The following is a 17996-nucleotide window of genomic DNA, read 5'->3' on the forward strand; positions in this document are numbered from 1 at the left end:
GTTTTACCCCTTGTAAATCACGATACCCGAGGCGACAAGACTCACCGGCGGCGATGGAGGCCAAGCGAACGTAGTCTGAGCCCCCCTCCTCGGCCTCGTACGGAAAGTCCTCCACCAGGCTCAGGCCTGTGAAAAAAAATAAAAAAAAAAGGTTGGTCGCTATGGTAACACGCTAGCAATCACCGGCTATTAAGTGTACGCGAGTCCGCAGAGGAGGAAATATCAAGAAAATGTGGAAGGAATAAAACACGGCACGCGGGAACAAGAGTAGGATCATCACAGAAGTCGGAACAAAATTTCCGATCTCAATTTGAAACCTTACCCTTGAATGGTGAACCAACCCTTGACCCAAAACTGGAATTTGGCATCAGTCTTGTTTCCGTTTTTGTCGTTTTGCTTCTTCCTTTAGCACAGTGCACATCGGAATTTTTTCTAAACTGTCCTAGAATAAAGTGCAATTGCACCTCCACTACATTAGGGGGCAGTGGCGCTCTCATCGACAGGGCATGCTCGGGAGTAAAACATCCGCACTTTGCAAATGCTAAGCTGAAGGAATGAGTATGAAATGTAAACACAAAACTGAAGTTGCTGTTTCCTTTTCACCTATAACACAAAATTCGCGAATGGTGGCAAGCAGAAAACTGAAGTTGTGGTTTCCTGTTGACCTATGACACAAAATTTGCAAATGGTGGCAAGCAGAAATCTGAAGTTGCAGTTTCCTGTTGACCGATAATACAAAATGCGCAAACAGTGGCAAGCAGAAAACTTAAGTTGCAGTTTCCTTTTGACCTACGACCCAAATTGTGCGAACGATGGCAAGCAAAAAAACTGAAGTTGTGGTTTCCTGTTGACCCATAATGCAAAATGCGCAAACATTTGCTAGCAGAAAACTGAAGTTGCAGTTTCCTTTTGACCTACGACCCAAATTGTGTGAACGACGGCAAGCAGAAAACTGAAGTTGCGGTTTCCTATTGACCCATAACACAAAATGTGCAAACGGTGGCAAGCAGAGAACTCAAGTTGCGGTTTCCTGTTCACCTATACAACGCTTTAAGAAAGGTTTAAAAAATCATGTTTCAAAATGTCATTGAGAGATTACTGCTAAAATTGTCGGATGGAAGTCTTGGATTGGGGTAGTCTCCAGAATATATTCTGCCAATAAAAACTTCCAGAAGCAGTTCATCTTCAGCCTCTTAATTTACCAACATTTTACTCACCCAAAATTCAACAAACACGGCAAGGACAAGATCAGAATCTTTGATTCTTCTCCACAACCAAACTACCGTTTTAGATAGTTAGCGAGACATCTAGCTCAGTTGCTATTTTAGAAACTTATACCAAACCGGGTAGCATTTGCGCTAGTTAGTAATAAACAGTATCTCTTTGCCAACATAGTGAACCAGAGCTAGCGGAAGCGCGAAGTAGCGAAGGGTCTCTGTACTTCATATACCGTATATTCCGCACTATAAGGCGCACCGGGTTACAGGGCGCACCCCGAAAAAATAGTTTTTGGTCCTATATTTGACATACATAAGGCGCTACAATGGGAACGTGGACAAAACAGTCAGATAGTTCAGTCCAACTTATTACCCCCTTAACATTCCCAAAGCTTGCAAAGACGCAAATACGTGTCGAGAACACGTGCGGATGCGGTGTCCGTACGATGTCACTCAAATGCATCGTTCCATCATTCGGAAGGTTAAAGTCTTGGGATTCAAGAAATGCCAACCATTCCTTAGTTTCTATTTTCTTTTTCGCTCGCCACTTTACTGTGCATATGACAATAAACACTTGGAATTGAGTTTCATTTAAAAATAGACACTCCATTCCATCCATTATCTGCACCGCTTATCACAGAAACATCGAGTTCAGTCTGAAACAAGATACAGAGAAAATATATAGCCGGAGTAGCTCACCGAAGTCGTTGTGTTCAATAATAATGTGCAGCCATGGTCCTCTTATATCCGCGAGTTTAGTAAATTCAGGAGAATAAAATATTTACAAATACAGAATAGTAAAAAAAATGCTTTCTGTATGCCGTCAACCACGTGCTATACGCATTCATCTTTTTCAGCCAATTGCAGGCTTTGTTTTGCCGCTTCAGCCAATGCCAGCCTGTAAATGATAAAAAGGATCCGCCCCTTGACCTCCGAATAACTTTAGCCAATAATGATCGATTCAAATGATGATTGACACATTGGTTAGCCAATGAAACGCCGGTAAATAAATCCCAGCATACACCGCGGACTACTTGGCGTTCGGGGGAAAATCGAGTCGGCGGCTGCAAGTTAGTTGGAAGACTTTGCGACTTAATATTGATCCATATATAAGGCGCACTGTATTATAAGGCGCATGGTCAGCTTTTGAAAAAAATTAAGACTTTTAGGTGCGCCTTATAGTGCGGAAAATACGGTATTTTGTTTACGAGTACGAGTCATCTACATAACGGAAACGCGTGTTAGGTAGCACGTATCTCATCATCTCCAATATCATCGCAAAAGGGAAAAATAAATGTATGTCGATTGAAGTGCAAACCTGCATTTTGTCACCCGTTCCGTCTTCCATGCGCATCCTGTTGAAAGTCATTTCCCCTCGTTTGATAAATGCGACCGGCGCCAGTGTGGGCGCAACATAATGAATAATCGGCTCTCTCCGCCTCCTCTTACCCATTTCCACCGCTACGATTGCTTTTGGACTTCAACTTTACTTACAAAACAGACAAATAAAATGGAAAAAAAACAGGAGGCCGCCACCCACCCTCCGTCCATCGGAGGAAATTTCCTTCCGCCGCCGGTCGAAAATGAACAATTATTGATTAATCCCGGATTTCTTCAAAGAGAGGCTCTCCTGCAATTAAATGGTTTTATGGCAAAAAAAAGAAATGAGAGGAAAGCAGAAAACCTGAGAGGAATTACACATTAATGGTGTAGGAGGAGGGCGAGGGGTGGGGGGGCGCTCTCATCTAAGCGTCTTTAAAATCCACAGCCGGAGGAATCGGTCTCTATTAGTTTTACAGCGACTCGCTCTAGGTGGCGGTTATCGTATTTTACGGATTGTAAAATTGTGCTCTACTTCATAGTTTGTGTCCGAGATGTATCCTCATCACGGTCCGTGTGATGAAATCGGCGCCAGGGGGCGCCACTTCCTGTAGAGCAGTGGTCCCCAAACTACGGCCCGCGTGGTTCAGTTGAAGGATTTTATACATTTGACTATAAAGGATTTTATACGATTGAATACAAGTTACATTTAATTGAGTTTAATGCAGGATATACACTGACTGGGCTTTAGTTCAATGACAGGTCACGCTGTTCCAAATGCAGAATATTTTGACTAGGGAATTTTGATAACCGGACTCTGACGGAGGACGGCAGGTGTTGTTTTGAAAACAAGGCCCTGATGACGTAGAAACGCTCGGCGTTGTTTTGAGAAGCCCCACGTTGGACTTCCTTGGGACGCTCATGGGAGGAGCTGGCACACCATCTTGCGGGGAGACGTAGGCCCAAAAAAAAAGCTAAAGGACGCCAACAACGCTAATTCGGCCGTTTTCGATGGAGTACACAAAATAAATCTTCCCCCCGTGTGGAAATGTTGGCTTCCTGTTCATCTTTTCCCTCAAGAAACGAGTGCGCATAAATTGTTGGGTGAATGTAAATTGCGTTTGGTTAATGGAGTCAGATAACTAATTCCAACAATTTGGTAAACGGTATATTTTGATATTAATTCCCGACACCGTGCAATTCATACATCAAAACAAAAAACTTACCGTGCAGGATAGCTTGCTGCAAGCTCCAATAGATGCTAAGGCAGTTCTTCTCCTTCTTCATGCCGCGCTTGCACTGGCAGCCGTGAAGCGGCGTGGACATGAGGGCCTTCATGGCGTTCTCGCATTGGTTTCTGGCCCCGGGTCCTAGCTTGACGCTACCGTCTCCGGCCACGCATTGGCGCAGGGTTCTCAGGCGGGGACTGCAGGCGTCGTCTCCGGAGCAGGCATCACCCGCGCTCAGGCAGTCCCAACTACCCTCGGCGAGAGAAGCGCCGGACGGTCCTGGAAAGATACAGAGACGTGAGTTGCTAACTTCAGGACTCGAAATTGCTAATTAAGAAGCCAATTAAGTCAAAGTTACAGTGCATGAAGGTCAAAATACACGGGTTCCCCTGACGCTGTGTTCTAAATGCGGTATTTTGAAGTCACGGTCGAAGTAGAACAAAGTTGAGTAAAGTCACTAGAGTTTTTCCAGAACCGGCTTCTTCGGCTTGGCTCACTAAAAAGGACCGGCTCTTTCAGGTCCCAAACTGCTCTTCAGGTTGTTTCTCATCTCATTAGCTGCACCGCTTATCCTCAGTAGGGTCGCGGGGGTGCTGGAGCCCATCCCAGCAATCATCGGGCAGTGGGCAGGGGACACCCTGAACTGGTTGCCAGCCAATCGCAGGGCACCCAGGAACAGACAGCTCGCTCATTCACACCTAGGGACAATTTGGACCGGCCAATTCACCTGAAATGCATGTTTTTGGAATGTGGGAGGAAACCGGAGTGCCCGGAGGAAACCCATTGTGGTTTTAATGTTGTCAATTCACTTTTTGCGGAGTACCAAAAGATCGTTGAGACTGCTAACAATATCCGCCTTGCAGTCATAAATTCAGAGGCTAAACTAAACCTTATTCCATACCAGCAGGTGGCGCTGTTGGACTCGTCATTGCAGGACACTTATACACAAACTACACCACATGTGTCAAACCCCCGGCCCGCAGGCCACGTCCGGCCCGCCGTGTAACCCTATCTGGCCCGCAAGACCATTTGACATTACAGTAAGACCTCGGTTATCGCGGTTAATGGGGACCAAAACCACCCGCAATAAGTGAAAATCAGCGAAGTAGCGGCGCACCTTCAAAAAAAATAAATAAAAAATAAAAAATAAAATCTCATCTTATCTCATTATCTGCACCGCTTATCCTTATTATTTGCGAGCGAGCCCCTAACCCGCGGCGCGGGTACTTTAGGGCGCGATACGCACAACACCGCGACAAGCCGAGCGGGCCGGCCTGTCGGAAGCGCATTATTTTTTATTCCTTTAAAAAAATCTCATTGTGTTTATTTTTCCTAGCTGTGACTTTTTTCTTTTTGTTCTCCATTTACTTTTTTTCTTTTATTTCTTTCTTTTCTTGTTTTCTGGCATTTTTTCTGAAATTTTCCTTCTTTTTTTCTTTTCCTTTTGTTTCTTTTTTATCAGCATTTCACTACTTTTTCATTTTGGTATTTTTTTTTTTGTTCAATTTCCCCCTTTCCTTTAAGTCATTTTGTGCACAATTTCACATAATATTTGGTCGTGTAAGAATTAAAGAAGCAAAAACAATCCGAAGAGCCGTTTGGGACCCAAAAGAGCCGGTTCTCTTTAGTGAGCGGAGCCGAAGAAGCCGGTTCTCGACAAACTCAACTGACTTTACTCAACTTCGTTCTCCTTCGACTCGACTTCAAAATACCGCATTTAGGACACGTCAGGGGAATCCGTGTATTTTGACCTTCATGCACTGTAACTTTGACTTAATTCGCTTCTTAATTAGCAATTTGGAGCCCTGATTTTTGTGAGCCGGCTAGATTTCCTTGTGCGCGGAAAAGCTCTGGGTAGTGCGCAATTGCGCACACACGCAGCTTAGGGGGAACATTGTTCGTGTACCGTACCCGTTTGTTGCCGTGATGCAAATACTTGGTGGTCATTCACTGACCTTGAGACAGTTTTTGGAGATTTTGGTGACAGTGATGGAGCTTGTAGGTTGTCAGACTCTTTTCTTTTTAAATGTCGAGTTATTCAAATTCATAACATCTGTTGCCTCCTCATTCTTCGTCATTTCTCGTTTTTTTTTTCCTCCGGGGTTAGAAAAGTTTGAGCAAAGTTACAAAAACACAATCTTATATTTTGCTACCACGCTCCGCCAACGCTCAAGGTCGAAAACGTTTTTTTTTTTAGCCATTTACCGTCGCCCATCTGTCCGGTGTACGTGCCTCCGATTGGTAGGAATTAGACAAAATCTGGACTGCTTTTGGAAAAAACCCTTAAAGGTCTTTTGCTTCGAAGTACAGTGGAACCTCGGTTTTCCAACGCCTCTCAGTTCGAACAAATCGGTTCTCGACCCAAAATTTCGAAAATTCTTTCTTCGCTTTTCGTTCAAAAAATCGGAGTTCGAACGCCGGTACGCTAGGGGGCGATGCTGAGCGGCGTACGGGTGTAGATCGCTCCTACCCCTCGTGAAGAACTGTTGTCACGTGAGCGGGCACTTCTTTTTGCTTTCGTTTTGAATATCGGTGAACGGAGTGTTTTAACCCCTAATTATGCCTCGGAAGAAGCTTGGTGCAAGCAGCAAAGTTGCTACAGGTGTGAAAAGAAGAGTAGTGCGTACAACTATTGCATTTAAGAAAGAAATAATAGCAAAGTATGAAGATGTGCGAGTTTCCCTTCTTTCGAGGGAATAGAGCATGGCTTCTGCAGACCACCACAAAGGTAAGAAATCCTATTCATAAATCGTTTCTTTATCCTTTAACCGCTCACCACTTGTTGTGGAGACCCCGGTGCTAAATGACGTGTAAACGACCTGATTTTTTTACTTTTTCTCTCTCACTCTCTTTTGCTTTTCCTCTTTCACTCTTACCCTTTCCTTCCCTCTCTCGTTTGCTCTTTTCCTCTCTTGCTCTTTCACGCTCACCCTTTCTCTCTTTTTTTGCTTTTTCTCTCTCACTTTTACCCTCTCCTTCCCTCTCTCTTTTGCTCTTTCCCTATCTCTTTTGCTCTTTCTTGCTCACTCTTTTCCTTTTTCTTTCTTAATCTCTCCCTCTCACTAGCTCATTTACTTTCTCGCTCACTCTTACCATTTCCTTCCCTCTCTCTTTTGCGCTTTCCCTATCTCTTTTGCTCTTTCTTGCTCACTCTTTCCTCTTTCCTTTCTTAATCTCCACCTCTCTCACTCATTTTTACGCTTTCTCGCTCACTCTTTCCCTTCCCTTCCCTCTCTTTTGCTTGTTCCTTCTCTTTGGCTCTTTCTCTCATTAATTCCTTTCTCACTCTCTCGTTTGCCCTTTCGCTCTCACTCTTTCCCTTTTCTCTCTCAGTTGGTAAGTCCACTTTAAAGAAGCCGCGCCAAAATACAAAAACTTTGACTAATTTAAAGTATCGCTTACCTTTAAAATGAGACTGTTTTCTATTGTTTTTTTCTCTCTCTCTCCTTGACTTGAGACCTCTCATATCACGGCATCTTTCATACATTGCATACACCTGCTGTGCATTCCTCTGCATCTCGCTGATGAGTTTTTTGTTTTGTACTTAGTTTATTTTAGTTTGTTAGCGTAATCTTTCGTACGGAAGATTACGCTAACGCGAACGTACGATTAGCCTGGGTTAGCTTCATGTTTACGTTCATGGTAAGCCTTCAAGGATTTGGAACGGATTAAAATGATTTGACATTACTTTTAATGGCAAAAACGATTTTCGGTGATCGACCAAATCGGTTTTCGAACAGGGTTCTGGAACCGATTATGGTCGAGAACCGAGGTTCCACTGTAACAGTAAGCAGTGTTCTGGTTTGCCCGCGTCCCTGCGTCCTAGACGCATCATTTTTGCTGGGGACGCATAGTCTCAAATCAACTTTTTTGACACCAAATTGTCATTATTACCAGATTACTTTTTTTTTTTTAAACAAAGATTTTCCGCACTCCAAACTTTTTGTCAGGCAGATCCGCCATTGTTGTTTTGGTCTCGCGGTTCGAGTTTTCGTCCGCACGCCGATCTCGTTGCTTCGAGATGACGTCATTGTTGTGGTGCTCGTCGTCGAGCGAAGGTTAAGTATGCATACCTGTCAACCTGTACGCTTTTGCCGTACAAAGTACGTTTATTATGCATTTTAAGACGTGTACGACGTACAAGAAAAACGCAAATTTGTCAATCATGGGTACCATCCGGTATACACTGACTATCACCAAACGGCAAATCAATCAAGTCAAACCAGTTCGAGTTGTGTAGTGAAAGTCCGTCTCTTTTTAGAGAACCGGCTTTTTCGGCTCAACTCATCAAAGAGAGCCGGTTCTCAAACGGCTCACTTGCTTTGATGCATTATATTACGAATATGTTGTATAAAGAAGTTAAGAAAAAAAGGAAGTATAAAAGGAGAAAATGAAAAAAGACAGGTTTGTGGTTATCCCTTGAATCAGTATATTACCAACAATAATTGAATGCAGAAAATGAATTCATCATTTGAATAAGAAAATGCATTATTCTTCTTAATTATATTTGCAAGTATTTTTTCCTTCTACAGTGAACGTCCAAGCGACTTCATTTTTGAACCTTTTTTTATAATAAACCTCATTCATGTCGAGCAACTCAGTGTCTCGCAACAAAATGGACAGGTATGAGTATGCTTCCGAAAAAACAGTTAGTATTAGGTGAAAATCAATACAAAATTGGTAATTTCTTCAGTGTCAGTAATAAGTCGAAACTTGATGCAGAAAGTGATAACAACGGCAATAATCCCGGCACGAAAAAACGCCGGAGAAATTCATCGGAAGATCGCGGAGGCAAGGAAAACACGTGTGTTAAAGCGAACGATTCGACGAAAGAAAATAAACAAAAGAATATAGATTAACATAATTATTTCAGCAATATTCTTTTTGTATAATAAACAATATTGTTGTGAATGGAAAAAACTTTAAGTGATAACTGATTTGTATTACCAATAAACTGTGATGATTAAAAGTGAATGAATATATAGATTTATGTTATATATTTGTCGCCGATTTACAATTTCAACCTGGATAAGACTAAATTTTGGGGAGCCATAGATCTCTGTTGGGGCCAGTCCCAAAGCAACTGGAGCTGTATTTCTTTCTCTCTCTACCGCTCTTTATTCCTTCTTTCTTTTCTTTATTATGTATCTCCCTTACTCTTTATCTCTTTCTCTGTTTGTTTCTTATTCTTTTCTCTTGCTTTCTTTCTTTCCCTCTCTTTCACTATTTCTCTTTTTGTCTCTTGTTTCTCACATTCTCACTCTCTTATCTCTCTCTCTTTCTTTCTTTGTCACACATTCTATTTTTCTCTCTTATTTCTTTCTCTTGTTATCTCTCGTTTTTCCATCTTTTTTCTCTCTCTTTGTTTCAATCTCTTTCTCACTCTCTATTTTATCTGTTTATCTTTTTTGCTCTCTCTTTTGTTTTTACTCTCTTGTTGTTTGTGTTTTTCTATCTGTCGCTCACTCACTCTCTCTCTTGTTATGTCCTTTTCTCTCCCTCTCTCTCTCTCTTTCATGCACTCTCCTCTTTCTTTCCTCTTGTTTGTCTATCCCTCTCTCTACCTTTACCTCTCTCTACCTCTCTACCTTTACCTCTCTCTACCTCTCTACCTTTACCTCTCTCTACCTCTCTACCTTTACCTCTCTCTACCTCTCTACCTTTACCTCTCTCTACCTTTACTTCTCTCTACCTCTCTACCTTTACCTCTCTCTACCTCTCTACCTTTACCTCTCTCTACCTCTCTACTTTTACCTCTCTCTACCTCTCTACCTTTACCTCTCTCTACCTCTCTACCTTTACCTCTCTCTACCTTTACCTCTCTACCCTTAACTCTCTCTCTGCCTCTCTACCTTTAACTCTCTCTCTACCTCTCTACCTTTAACTCCCTCTCTCTCTCTAGCCCTCTCTCTCTCTTTCTACCTCTCTCTATCTCTCTCTACCTCTCTACTTCTCTACCTTTACCTCTCTCTACCCATCTCTACCTCTCTCTCCTTTGTGCCGATTTCAGACAAAGTCAAATCAGCTCTCATTACCTTCGTGTCCTCGAAGCAACCAAAGGGGGGGACGCGTTCCCGGGGGGTCTTAATCAAGCGCTTTGCGAGTGTCTCCCTTTGAGGTTTTATCGCTCGCTATCCGGCTCCGTTATCGCACTTTGGCGGATTAGCGGCCATTTTGCGAGTTTTGTGCCTCCAATCCGGGAGCTTTTTGGCGGTTTTCTTGTTTGTCTGGCCGCCATATTCAGAGCGTTACCTTTCACGCCCCCTTCGACATCAGGTATACCAACCCTTCGGCCCGTGGGCCGGTTTAGGTCCCCCAACAGATTGAATCCGGCCCGCAAGACAATGCCGGGAGAAGCGCAAGAAAAAAACAGCTGCAGTTTTAACCGTGTTCGATTCATGTCCCCAAAGACAGTCACCACTCACACAACAACTGGAGCTATATTTTTCTCTCTTTTGTATCTTTTGTTCTCTTTCTCTATTCATCCCTCTGTTTCTGCCTTTTTCCTCTATCGTTTGCTCTTTTTCTATTTATCTCACAACGTTTTTTTTCCCTATAGTTCTTTCTTTTTATATTTCTCTTTCCCTCTCTCTATCTATCTCCTTTTCTCTTGCTCACTTTTTACCCTGTCCTTTTTCTCTCTTTGTCTCTGTCTCAATTTATTTCTTTACCCGTCTCTTTCACCTTTTTTGTTTCTCTTTCTTTTCTCTAGCTAGAACTTTGTCTCTCTTTCTTCACTTTATCTTACTCTCTCTCTCTCTCTCGCTCCTTTTCTTTTTTCTCTTTCTAGAACTTGTTCTTTCTTTCCTCTCACTTTCCCCTCTCTGACTTTCTTTGCCCCTATCCATCTCTTTGCCTCCCTTTTTATTTATTTATTTATCTTTCTCTCATTCTCTCTCTTTTTACCATGCTGTGTTTATTCTCTCCCCTTTCTATTTGTATCTCTTTCTTACTGTATTCCTCTTTGTTTTTGCTATCTTTTTATGTTTTTTTTTTCGTTGTACTCTTTTTCTACTTTTTTCCTTACACTTTCTCCCTCTTACTTTCTTTCAGTATTTTAGGATTTTTTTCTCTCTCTTTTCTTCCCCCCTATCTTTCTCTTTGCCTCCCCTTTTATTTTTTTCTCTCATTCTCTCTCTTTTTACCATTCTGCATTTTTCTCTCCCCCTTTCTATTTGTATCTCACTCTCTTACTCAATTTCTCTTTTTGCTGTCTGTCTTTTTTTTGTTTCACTCTTCTTTTGTCCTACCACTTTCTCTCCCCCTTTCTATTTGTATCTCACTCTCTTACTCAATTTCTCTTTTTGCTCTCTGTCTTTTTTTCTCGTTTCACTCTTCTTTTGTCCTACCACTTTCTCACTTCCTCTCAGTTTTTTGGGATTTTTTCTCTTTTTTCTTTCTCTCCCTTTAATCAAACTACCATGTCCCCCACCCACCAGGCTAAAATGAGTTTGACGGCGCTGACCTACGGTCCTAGCAGCCACCTGAAACAAAACAATGAATGCGACGAAAGAAAAGGGGTCATTTGCCGCGGGGTTCACATGGTGTGGCACATTTCCCATGGAAATGAGTTTGGTGGGCAGTTTTCTGTTTTGCATGCCCGACGAGTGACACCATGTCACCTTGCTTACGCTTCGCATGGGTTCGTTTGATTTTGGAAGGTCGGAATAAACCAAAGTCTAGCTTAAACAGTCCCCGCGGCATGTTTAATACGATTGTGACGTTTTCTTCCGATTTTAGTTAACCTGCATTGGCTTCCTGTCAACATGTGATTTTAAGGTGATGTTGGGATTGTAATTTGTATTGTATTGTACCTCCCTCCCTCACCTCTTGCCTTTCCGAACTCAAAACATGGTTCACAACAAACTTTCTTAAATTAAATGCCAAGAAAAGAGAATTCCTCCTCCTTGGCACCAAATCCACTTTATCCAAAGTCAACAATTTCTCTCTCAACATCGACAGCTCCTTAGTGTCCCCCTCCCCCCAGGTCAAGAGTCTGGGCGTCATCCTGGATAGCATGCTTACCTTCCACTCACATATCAACACCATCACCCGCACTGCTTATTTCCACCTCCGCAATATTACCAGACTCCGCCCTTCCCTCACCCCCCGCACCACTGCTATTCTCGTCCACAGTCTTGTCACATCCCGCCTTGACTACTGCAATGCTCTCCTTTTCGGCCTTCCTCAAAAGTCCCTCCATAAAATTCAGCTGGTTCAAAACGCCTCTGCTCGCATCATCACAAAAACATCTTCCCAGCAGCACATCACCCCCGTTCTCCAACAGCTACACTGGCTTCCTATTCAGCATCGCATCAGCTACAAACTGATCCTATATACATATATGGCCATTCACGACCTGGCTCCTCCTTACCTGTCCGACCTTCTCCAGGTGCACGTCCCCGCTCGCTCCCTCAGATCCTCGTCCTCCCTCCGACTGTCAGTGCCCCCTGCCCATCTGAGCACCATGGGAGCCAGAGCCTTCAGTCGCGCTGCTCCCAAGCTTTGGAACAATCTACCTCCGGACCTCCAAAACTGCACACCTCTCTCCACTTTTAAGACCCGTCTAAAAACACACCTGTTCAGGACTGCCTACAACACATAGCTTCTCCATTTCCTATGTTTTTATGATTTTATGTCTTGTTTTTATTTATTATTTCGCTTACAACTTTTTAAATTGTATTTTTTCCATTGTCTGTACAGTGTCCTTGGGTGGCCTGAAAGGCGCTTTTAAATAAAATGCATTATTATTATTATTATTATTTATTTATTTATTCAGCCAGTATAAACCATAAACCTGATATATACAAGAAATCATTTGACACGCGAACACTCAATAATGATAAAATAATAGATTTAAAAGAATAAAAAGAATAGAGTAAAATGGATATTGTAGGGTATGATACAAGGTAATTATATATCCATCCATCCATCCATCCATTGTCTTCCGCTTATCCGAGGTCGGGTCGCGGGGGCAGCAGCGTTAAAAGGGAAGCCCAGACGTCCCTACCCCCAGCCACCTCCTCCAGCTCATCCGACAGGACCCCGAGGCGTTCCCAAGCCAGCCGAGAGACATAGTCTCTCCAACGTGTCCTGGGCCGCCCCCGGGGCCTCCTGCCGGTGGGACATGCCCGCAACACCTCCCGAGGGAGGCGTCCAGGAGGCATCCTTATTAGATGCCCGAGCCACCTCAACTGGCTCCTCTCAACGCAGAAGAGCAGTGGCTCTACACCGAGTCCCTCCCGGATGACTGAGCTTCTCACCCTATCTCTAAGGGAGACTCCAGCCGCCCTGCGGAGGAAACTCATTTCGGCCACTTGTATCCGGGATCGAGTTCTTTCGGTCATGACCCAAAGTTCATGACCATAGGTGAGGGTAGGAACGTTGATCGACCGCTAGATCGAGAGCTTTGCCTTTCGGCTCAGCTCCCACTTCACCACGACGGACCGGTACGGGGTCCGAATGACGGCAGACGCTGCACCGACCCGTCTGTCGATCTCCCGCTCCATCCTACCCTCACTCGTGAACAAGATCCCAAGATACTTGAACTGCTCCACTTGGGGCAAGACCTCCTCCCCCGACCCGGAGGGAGCATACCACCCTTTTCCGCTTCACACTCGGCTGCGAATCGCTCCAGCAAGAGCTGAAGATCACGGCCTGAGGAAGCCAACAGCACCACGTCATCTGCAAAAAGCAGTGACGCAATGCTGAGGCCCCCAAACCGGACTCCATCCCCGCCAAGGCTGCGCCTAGAAATTCTGTCCATAAAAGTTATGAACAGAATCGGTGACAAAGGGCAGCCCTGGCGGAGCCCAACCCTCACCGGGGATGCGCTCTCAATGGTAATTATATAGAATAATTTAAAAAGAAAGAATATGTAAATAACAAGACTGGAGTAGAATAGGTCAGAGGAACGCCGTTGGCATAATAATACTATACATAATAACCTAAATCAATTCCCGTTGAACATGCGGATAGCGGAAGGGTAAAAACTCTCTTTAAGACGTGAAGTCTTGCTCGCAACGGAGCGAAGACGGCGACCTGAGGGCAGGTAATCAAAGTACCTGCGAGCAGGGTGACTGGGATCGTCCATAATTTTTAGTGTCAGTTTTCTCGTTCGTTTGATTTAGATACTATGCAGGGACGGGAGGCCAGTACCAATTATTTCCTCTGCCGTCCTCACTACTTTGACCATTCTTTCTGATTGACGCGACCAAACCAAACTGTGATTGACCTAGTTAAAACGGATTCAATGATAGCACGATAAGAATTGAATAGAATGGATTGACGGACTCCGAATGATTTGAGTTGACGAAGGAAGTAGAGCCTTTGTCTGGCTGACTTTAGAATATCAGTAGCATTGACAGTCCATGTGAGGTCAGCTGACAAGTAAGTACCCAGAAACTTGAATGAATGTACCAGTTCCACCTCACTACCATTAATTGACAGTGGCACATGCTTAGTACGGAAATCTATTATCATCTCCTTAGTTTTACCTACATTCAATAACAGATTACTCTCATGACACCAGGTGGAAAGTGAATCAATTTCTGCTCGGTATTCAGTTTCGTCTCCATTTGAAATGAAGCCAGTAACCGTGGTGTCGTCTGCATATTTAGCGAATAGTGAATGGTCAGAATTGGGTTGACAATCATGTGTGAATAGGGAAAACAAAGTTGGAGACAAAGGACAGCCCTGAGGCGTACCAGTGTTGAGGACTATAGAACATGAATCTTTCTCACCAATGCGAACGGACTGTTCTCTATTGTGAAGGAAATCTAAAATCCAATTTGATAGTAAAACGGGAAAATTGAGGTCATGAAGAAGTTTAAAATGCAGTTTAGAAGGAATGATAGTGTTGAAAGCCGAACTAAAATCTATGAATGAAACCCTAACGTATGAATTTCTATGCTCAAGATGACTTAGAATCTCATGAATACAAATTGAAATGGCATCATCTACACTTCTATTAGCGCGATACGCGAATTGGTATGGATCTACATGAGACATTGTTCTTCGTTGGGCGCCACTAAATGTAGGAGAAAATGCAGGTTCGATATCTTTTAAGTCTTCTTACGTGATTTAATCAAGTACACAGAGGCTTGCCATGAGGGGGAGCTCTTTATTTCGTCATCCCAAAGAACTCAGAGAACTACAGACATAACAACGCTTTTATAGCTTCAATTTGAGTACAACCCAAGAGGCGGCGGAGATCTGACGTCTAGACAAGGAAGATGTTGTCGTACCCTTATTAGGACATGTTGTTCGCCTCAGTTTGCTCAGAGGGACCTTGCAGGTCTCATGCCCTTTTAGGGAAACTCAACTGTCTTGCCAAGGACCTTCTCGAAATGATGTCAACATTCCCTCACTACTGTAAGCAAGTCTTTCTACATTTCTAAATGTATGCAACTCTATTCTACCAAGGCAAGTCTATTCTCCACAACAGGGACCGGTACAATTGTAGCGCGCTTCCAACACAAGGGAACAGTAGCAGAACTCAAAGACCAAAATCATGCATGGCATGGATTTGCTCCCTCATATCTTTCGGATTTAATTCCCCCCTACGTTGCTGTCCGGAGCCTTCGCTCTGAAAATGCTGGTCTACTAGTGATGTCAAGAGCCAAGAGCCTGTAAGTACTGTGACAGTTAGAAGACGTCTTAGTGAAGCAAATTTATTTTCAAGAATCCTACGCATAGTCCCTCTGTTAAAAACGGCGAGTGCAGAAGAGGTCCCATTTTGCCAAAGAACACATCAACAGGCTTAAAGAAAAATGGAGCAACAATTTGTGGACTGAAAAGTAAAATTTTCCTTTCCAAAGACCACGTGTGAAACGACCTCCAAACTCTGAATTCAAATCTCAGTACACATTGAAGACAGTGAAGCATGGTGGTGCAAGTATCATGTTCTGGGCATGTTTCTCCTGCTCTGGTGTTGGGCCCCTTTATCGCATCTCAGGGAGCATGGATCAGTTTGTATATGTCAAGATACTTGAAAAAGTTATGTTGCCTTATCCCCGGGATGTCAAACTCATTTTAACTCTGGGGCCATGCGATAAAACAAACGTTCTCTCAGGGGCCGGACTAATGAGGAAGGAAGAATGAAAAGGAGAGATGGACGAAAAGAAAGAAAGAAAGAAGAAAAAAAGAAAGAAAGAAAGAAAGAAAAAGAAAAAAAAGAAAGAAAAAAGAAAGAAAGAAAAAAAGAAAGAAAGAAAAAAAGAAAAAAAGAAAGAAAGAAGAGTTTGACACCCCTGATATAGAGAGTAAAATGTTGGCTCTTTTTGTCGTCTAAGGCGCTAGCTAACTAGCGCCAAGCTAGCAGATACGTTTGTCTCTCGAGTCCAGTGTTTGGGTAAAGTTTTTTGTCTTACAGAATAAAAAACTAACAACACGTACATTCATTCATTTATAACGTTATAAGCTAATTTAACAAATGTGTAGCATTAACCTAATAACGTCACGCTTGTCTAGACTTTAATGTGAAACTGGAGTGCCATGCCCAATTTCGTTGTCACAATATGTTAACCCATTTTGTAACAATGATAATAAAGGTATATTCTCATCTCATCTCATCTCATTAGCCGTACCGCTTATCCTCAGTAGGGTCGCGGGGGGGCTGGAGCCCATCCCAGCCATCTCCGGGCAGTGGGCAGGGGACACCCTGAACTGGTTGCCAGCCAATCGCAGGGCACACAGGGACAGACAACTCATTCGCTCATTCACACCTAGGGACCATTTGGACCGGCCAATTCACCTGAAATGCATGTCTTTGGAATGTGGGAGGAAACCGGAGTGCCCGGAGGAAACCCACGCAAGTACGGGGAGAACATACAAACTCCGCACAGAAAGTCTGGAGCTGGATTTGAACCCACAACAGGTTCCCATGACATGAACTGTGCCGCACAAGCGCTAACCATTCTATTCTATTCTATTCTAATCACACGGTTATTAGCGGCTGTTAGTTTCGAACAGCTAATTTGCATCTCAATGCTAGGTTTAGCATTAGCAACGTTAGCATTGCATGTCCTGCTGTCAAGGGACACTCGCTAGCTGTGTTTTGTCAAACAAATTCACAAATTTGACAAGTCCCTTCATGAATATTGATCAAGAATAGTAACATGTATCGTGCGGTAAGCTATTTCCGCCGATTTATGCGCAGCCCTAGAGGATACGATTTATCCCGTCTAGCCATTCGTGTAATGCCGCGTGAGTGCATAATTAGCTTGTTGGTTTTTACCACGCTTGAGAAGTCATGCAATAAAACAGAGCATTTATGCTATTAAGCTAACCAGTTTTCGTTAAGGGAAAAAAACGTTTCCTTCATCTTGCACCTTTGGCGTTAATCCGTGTTTGTAAGCCTATTTCATGATTAAGTTTAAGAACTTTTAAGGTCAATGTTTAGATTTCTCCAGTACCATCTAAGGCAGGGGTGTCAAAGTCATTTTAACTCAGAGGCCACACGATAGAACACAGGTGTGAAACAGGTGGCCCGCGGGCCAGATCAGGCCCGCTAAGGGATTGAATTCGGCCCGCGAGACAAGACTCAGAGAAGTGCAAGAGAAAAACAAGCTGCAGGTTGAAATATGTCCACTTGATGTTGCCAAAGACAGGTGCCTCGCACAAAGACACTGTACTTGTATTTATTTCTCTCTCTCTCTTTCTCTCTCTCTCATTCTCTTTCTTTTCCACCCCTTTTCTCTCACTCTGTCTCTTTCACTCTCTGTGTCTCGTTTTCTCTTCCTTCGTTGCTCTTTGTCTCTTTCTCTCTCTGTCTTTTTAACTTCTTTTGCTCTAACTTCCTTTTTTCCTTATCTCTTTCTCACTTCATACCTTTCACGCTTTCTTTTCCCTTTTCTCTCCTTCTGCCTCTTTCTTTCTTTCTTTCTTTCCCACCCCTTTTCTCCCAATCTCTGTCTCTTTCACTCTCTGTGTCTCTATTTTTCTCTTCCTTTGTTGTTTTGTCTCTTTCTCTGTGTCTTTTAACTTCCCTTTTTCCTTTTCTCTTTCTTTTTCTCTCTTCATACACTTCGCACTTTCTTTTCTCTCCTTCTGTCTTTCTATTTCTCTTTGGATTTCTTTCTTCCTCTCCCTTTCTTTTCCCCCTCTCTCACGACTTTTTATCTCTTTTGTTTCTCACGCGCTCTCCCTTTCTCTCTTTTTCTTTCTTTGTCCCGCCCTCTCTTCTTTTCCCTCCCTCTTTCTCTTATTTCTTTATCTCTCTTTTTCTTTC

General features: G+C 43.3%; 1 protein-coding gene across 3 annotated transcripts in view; it reads right to left on the reverse strand.

Moving 5' to 3' along the window:
- gfra4a (GDNF family receptor alpha 4a) overlaps positions 1-17996 on the reverse strand; it is a 226765-nt gene that overhangs the window by 58016 nt on the left and 150753 nt on the right. For all 3 annotated transcript variants that reach the window (XM_088355106.1, XM_088355108.1, XM_088355107.1), the window contains exons 2-3: positions 3764-4045; positions 46-126 (exon numbers count right to left, since the gene is read on the reverse strand). In XM_088355106.1, the coding sequence (XP_088211232.1) occupies positions 46-126; positions 3764-4045 (363 nt within the window). The remainder of the gene's footprint in view (positions 1-45; positions 127-3763; positions 4046-17996) is intronic.

Source organism: Urocampus carinirostris, chromosome 15 (assembly GCF_059441175.1).
Source record: "Urocampus carinirostris isolate Australia breed hairy pipefish chromosome 15, RoL_Ucar_1.0, whole genome shotgun sequence".
Taxonomy (NCBI): Eukaryota; Metazoa; Chordata; class Actinopteri; order Syngnathiformes; family Syngnathidae; genus Urocampus; species Urocampus carinirostris.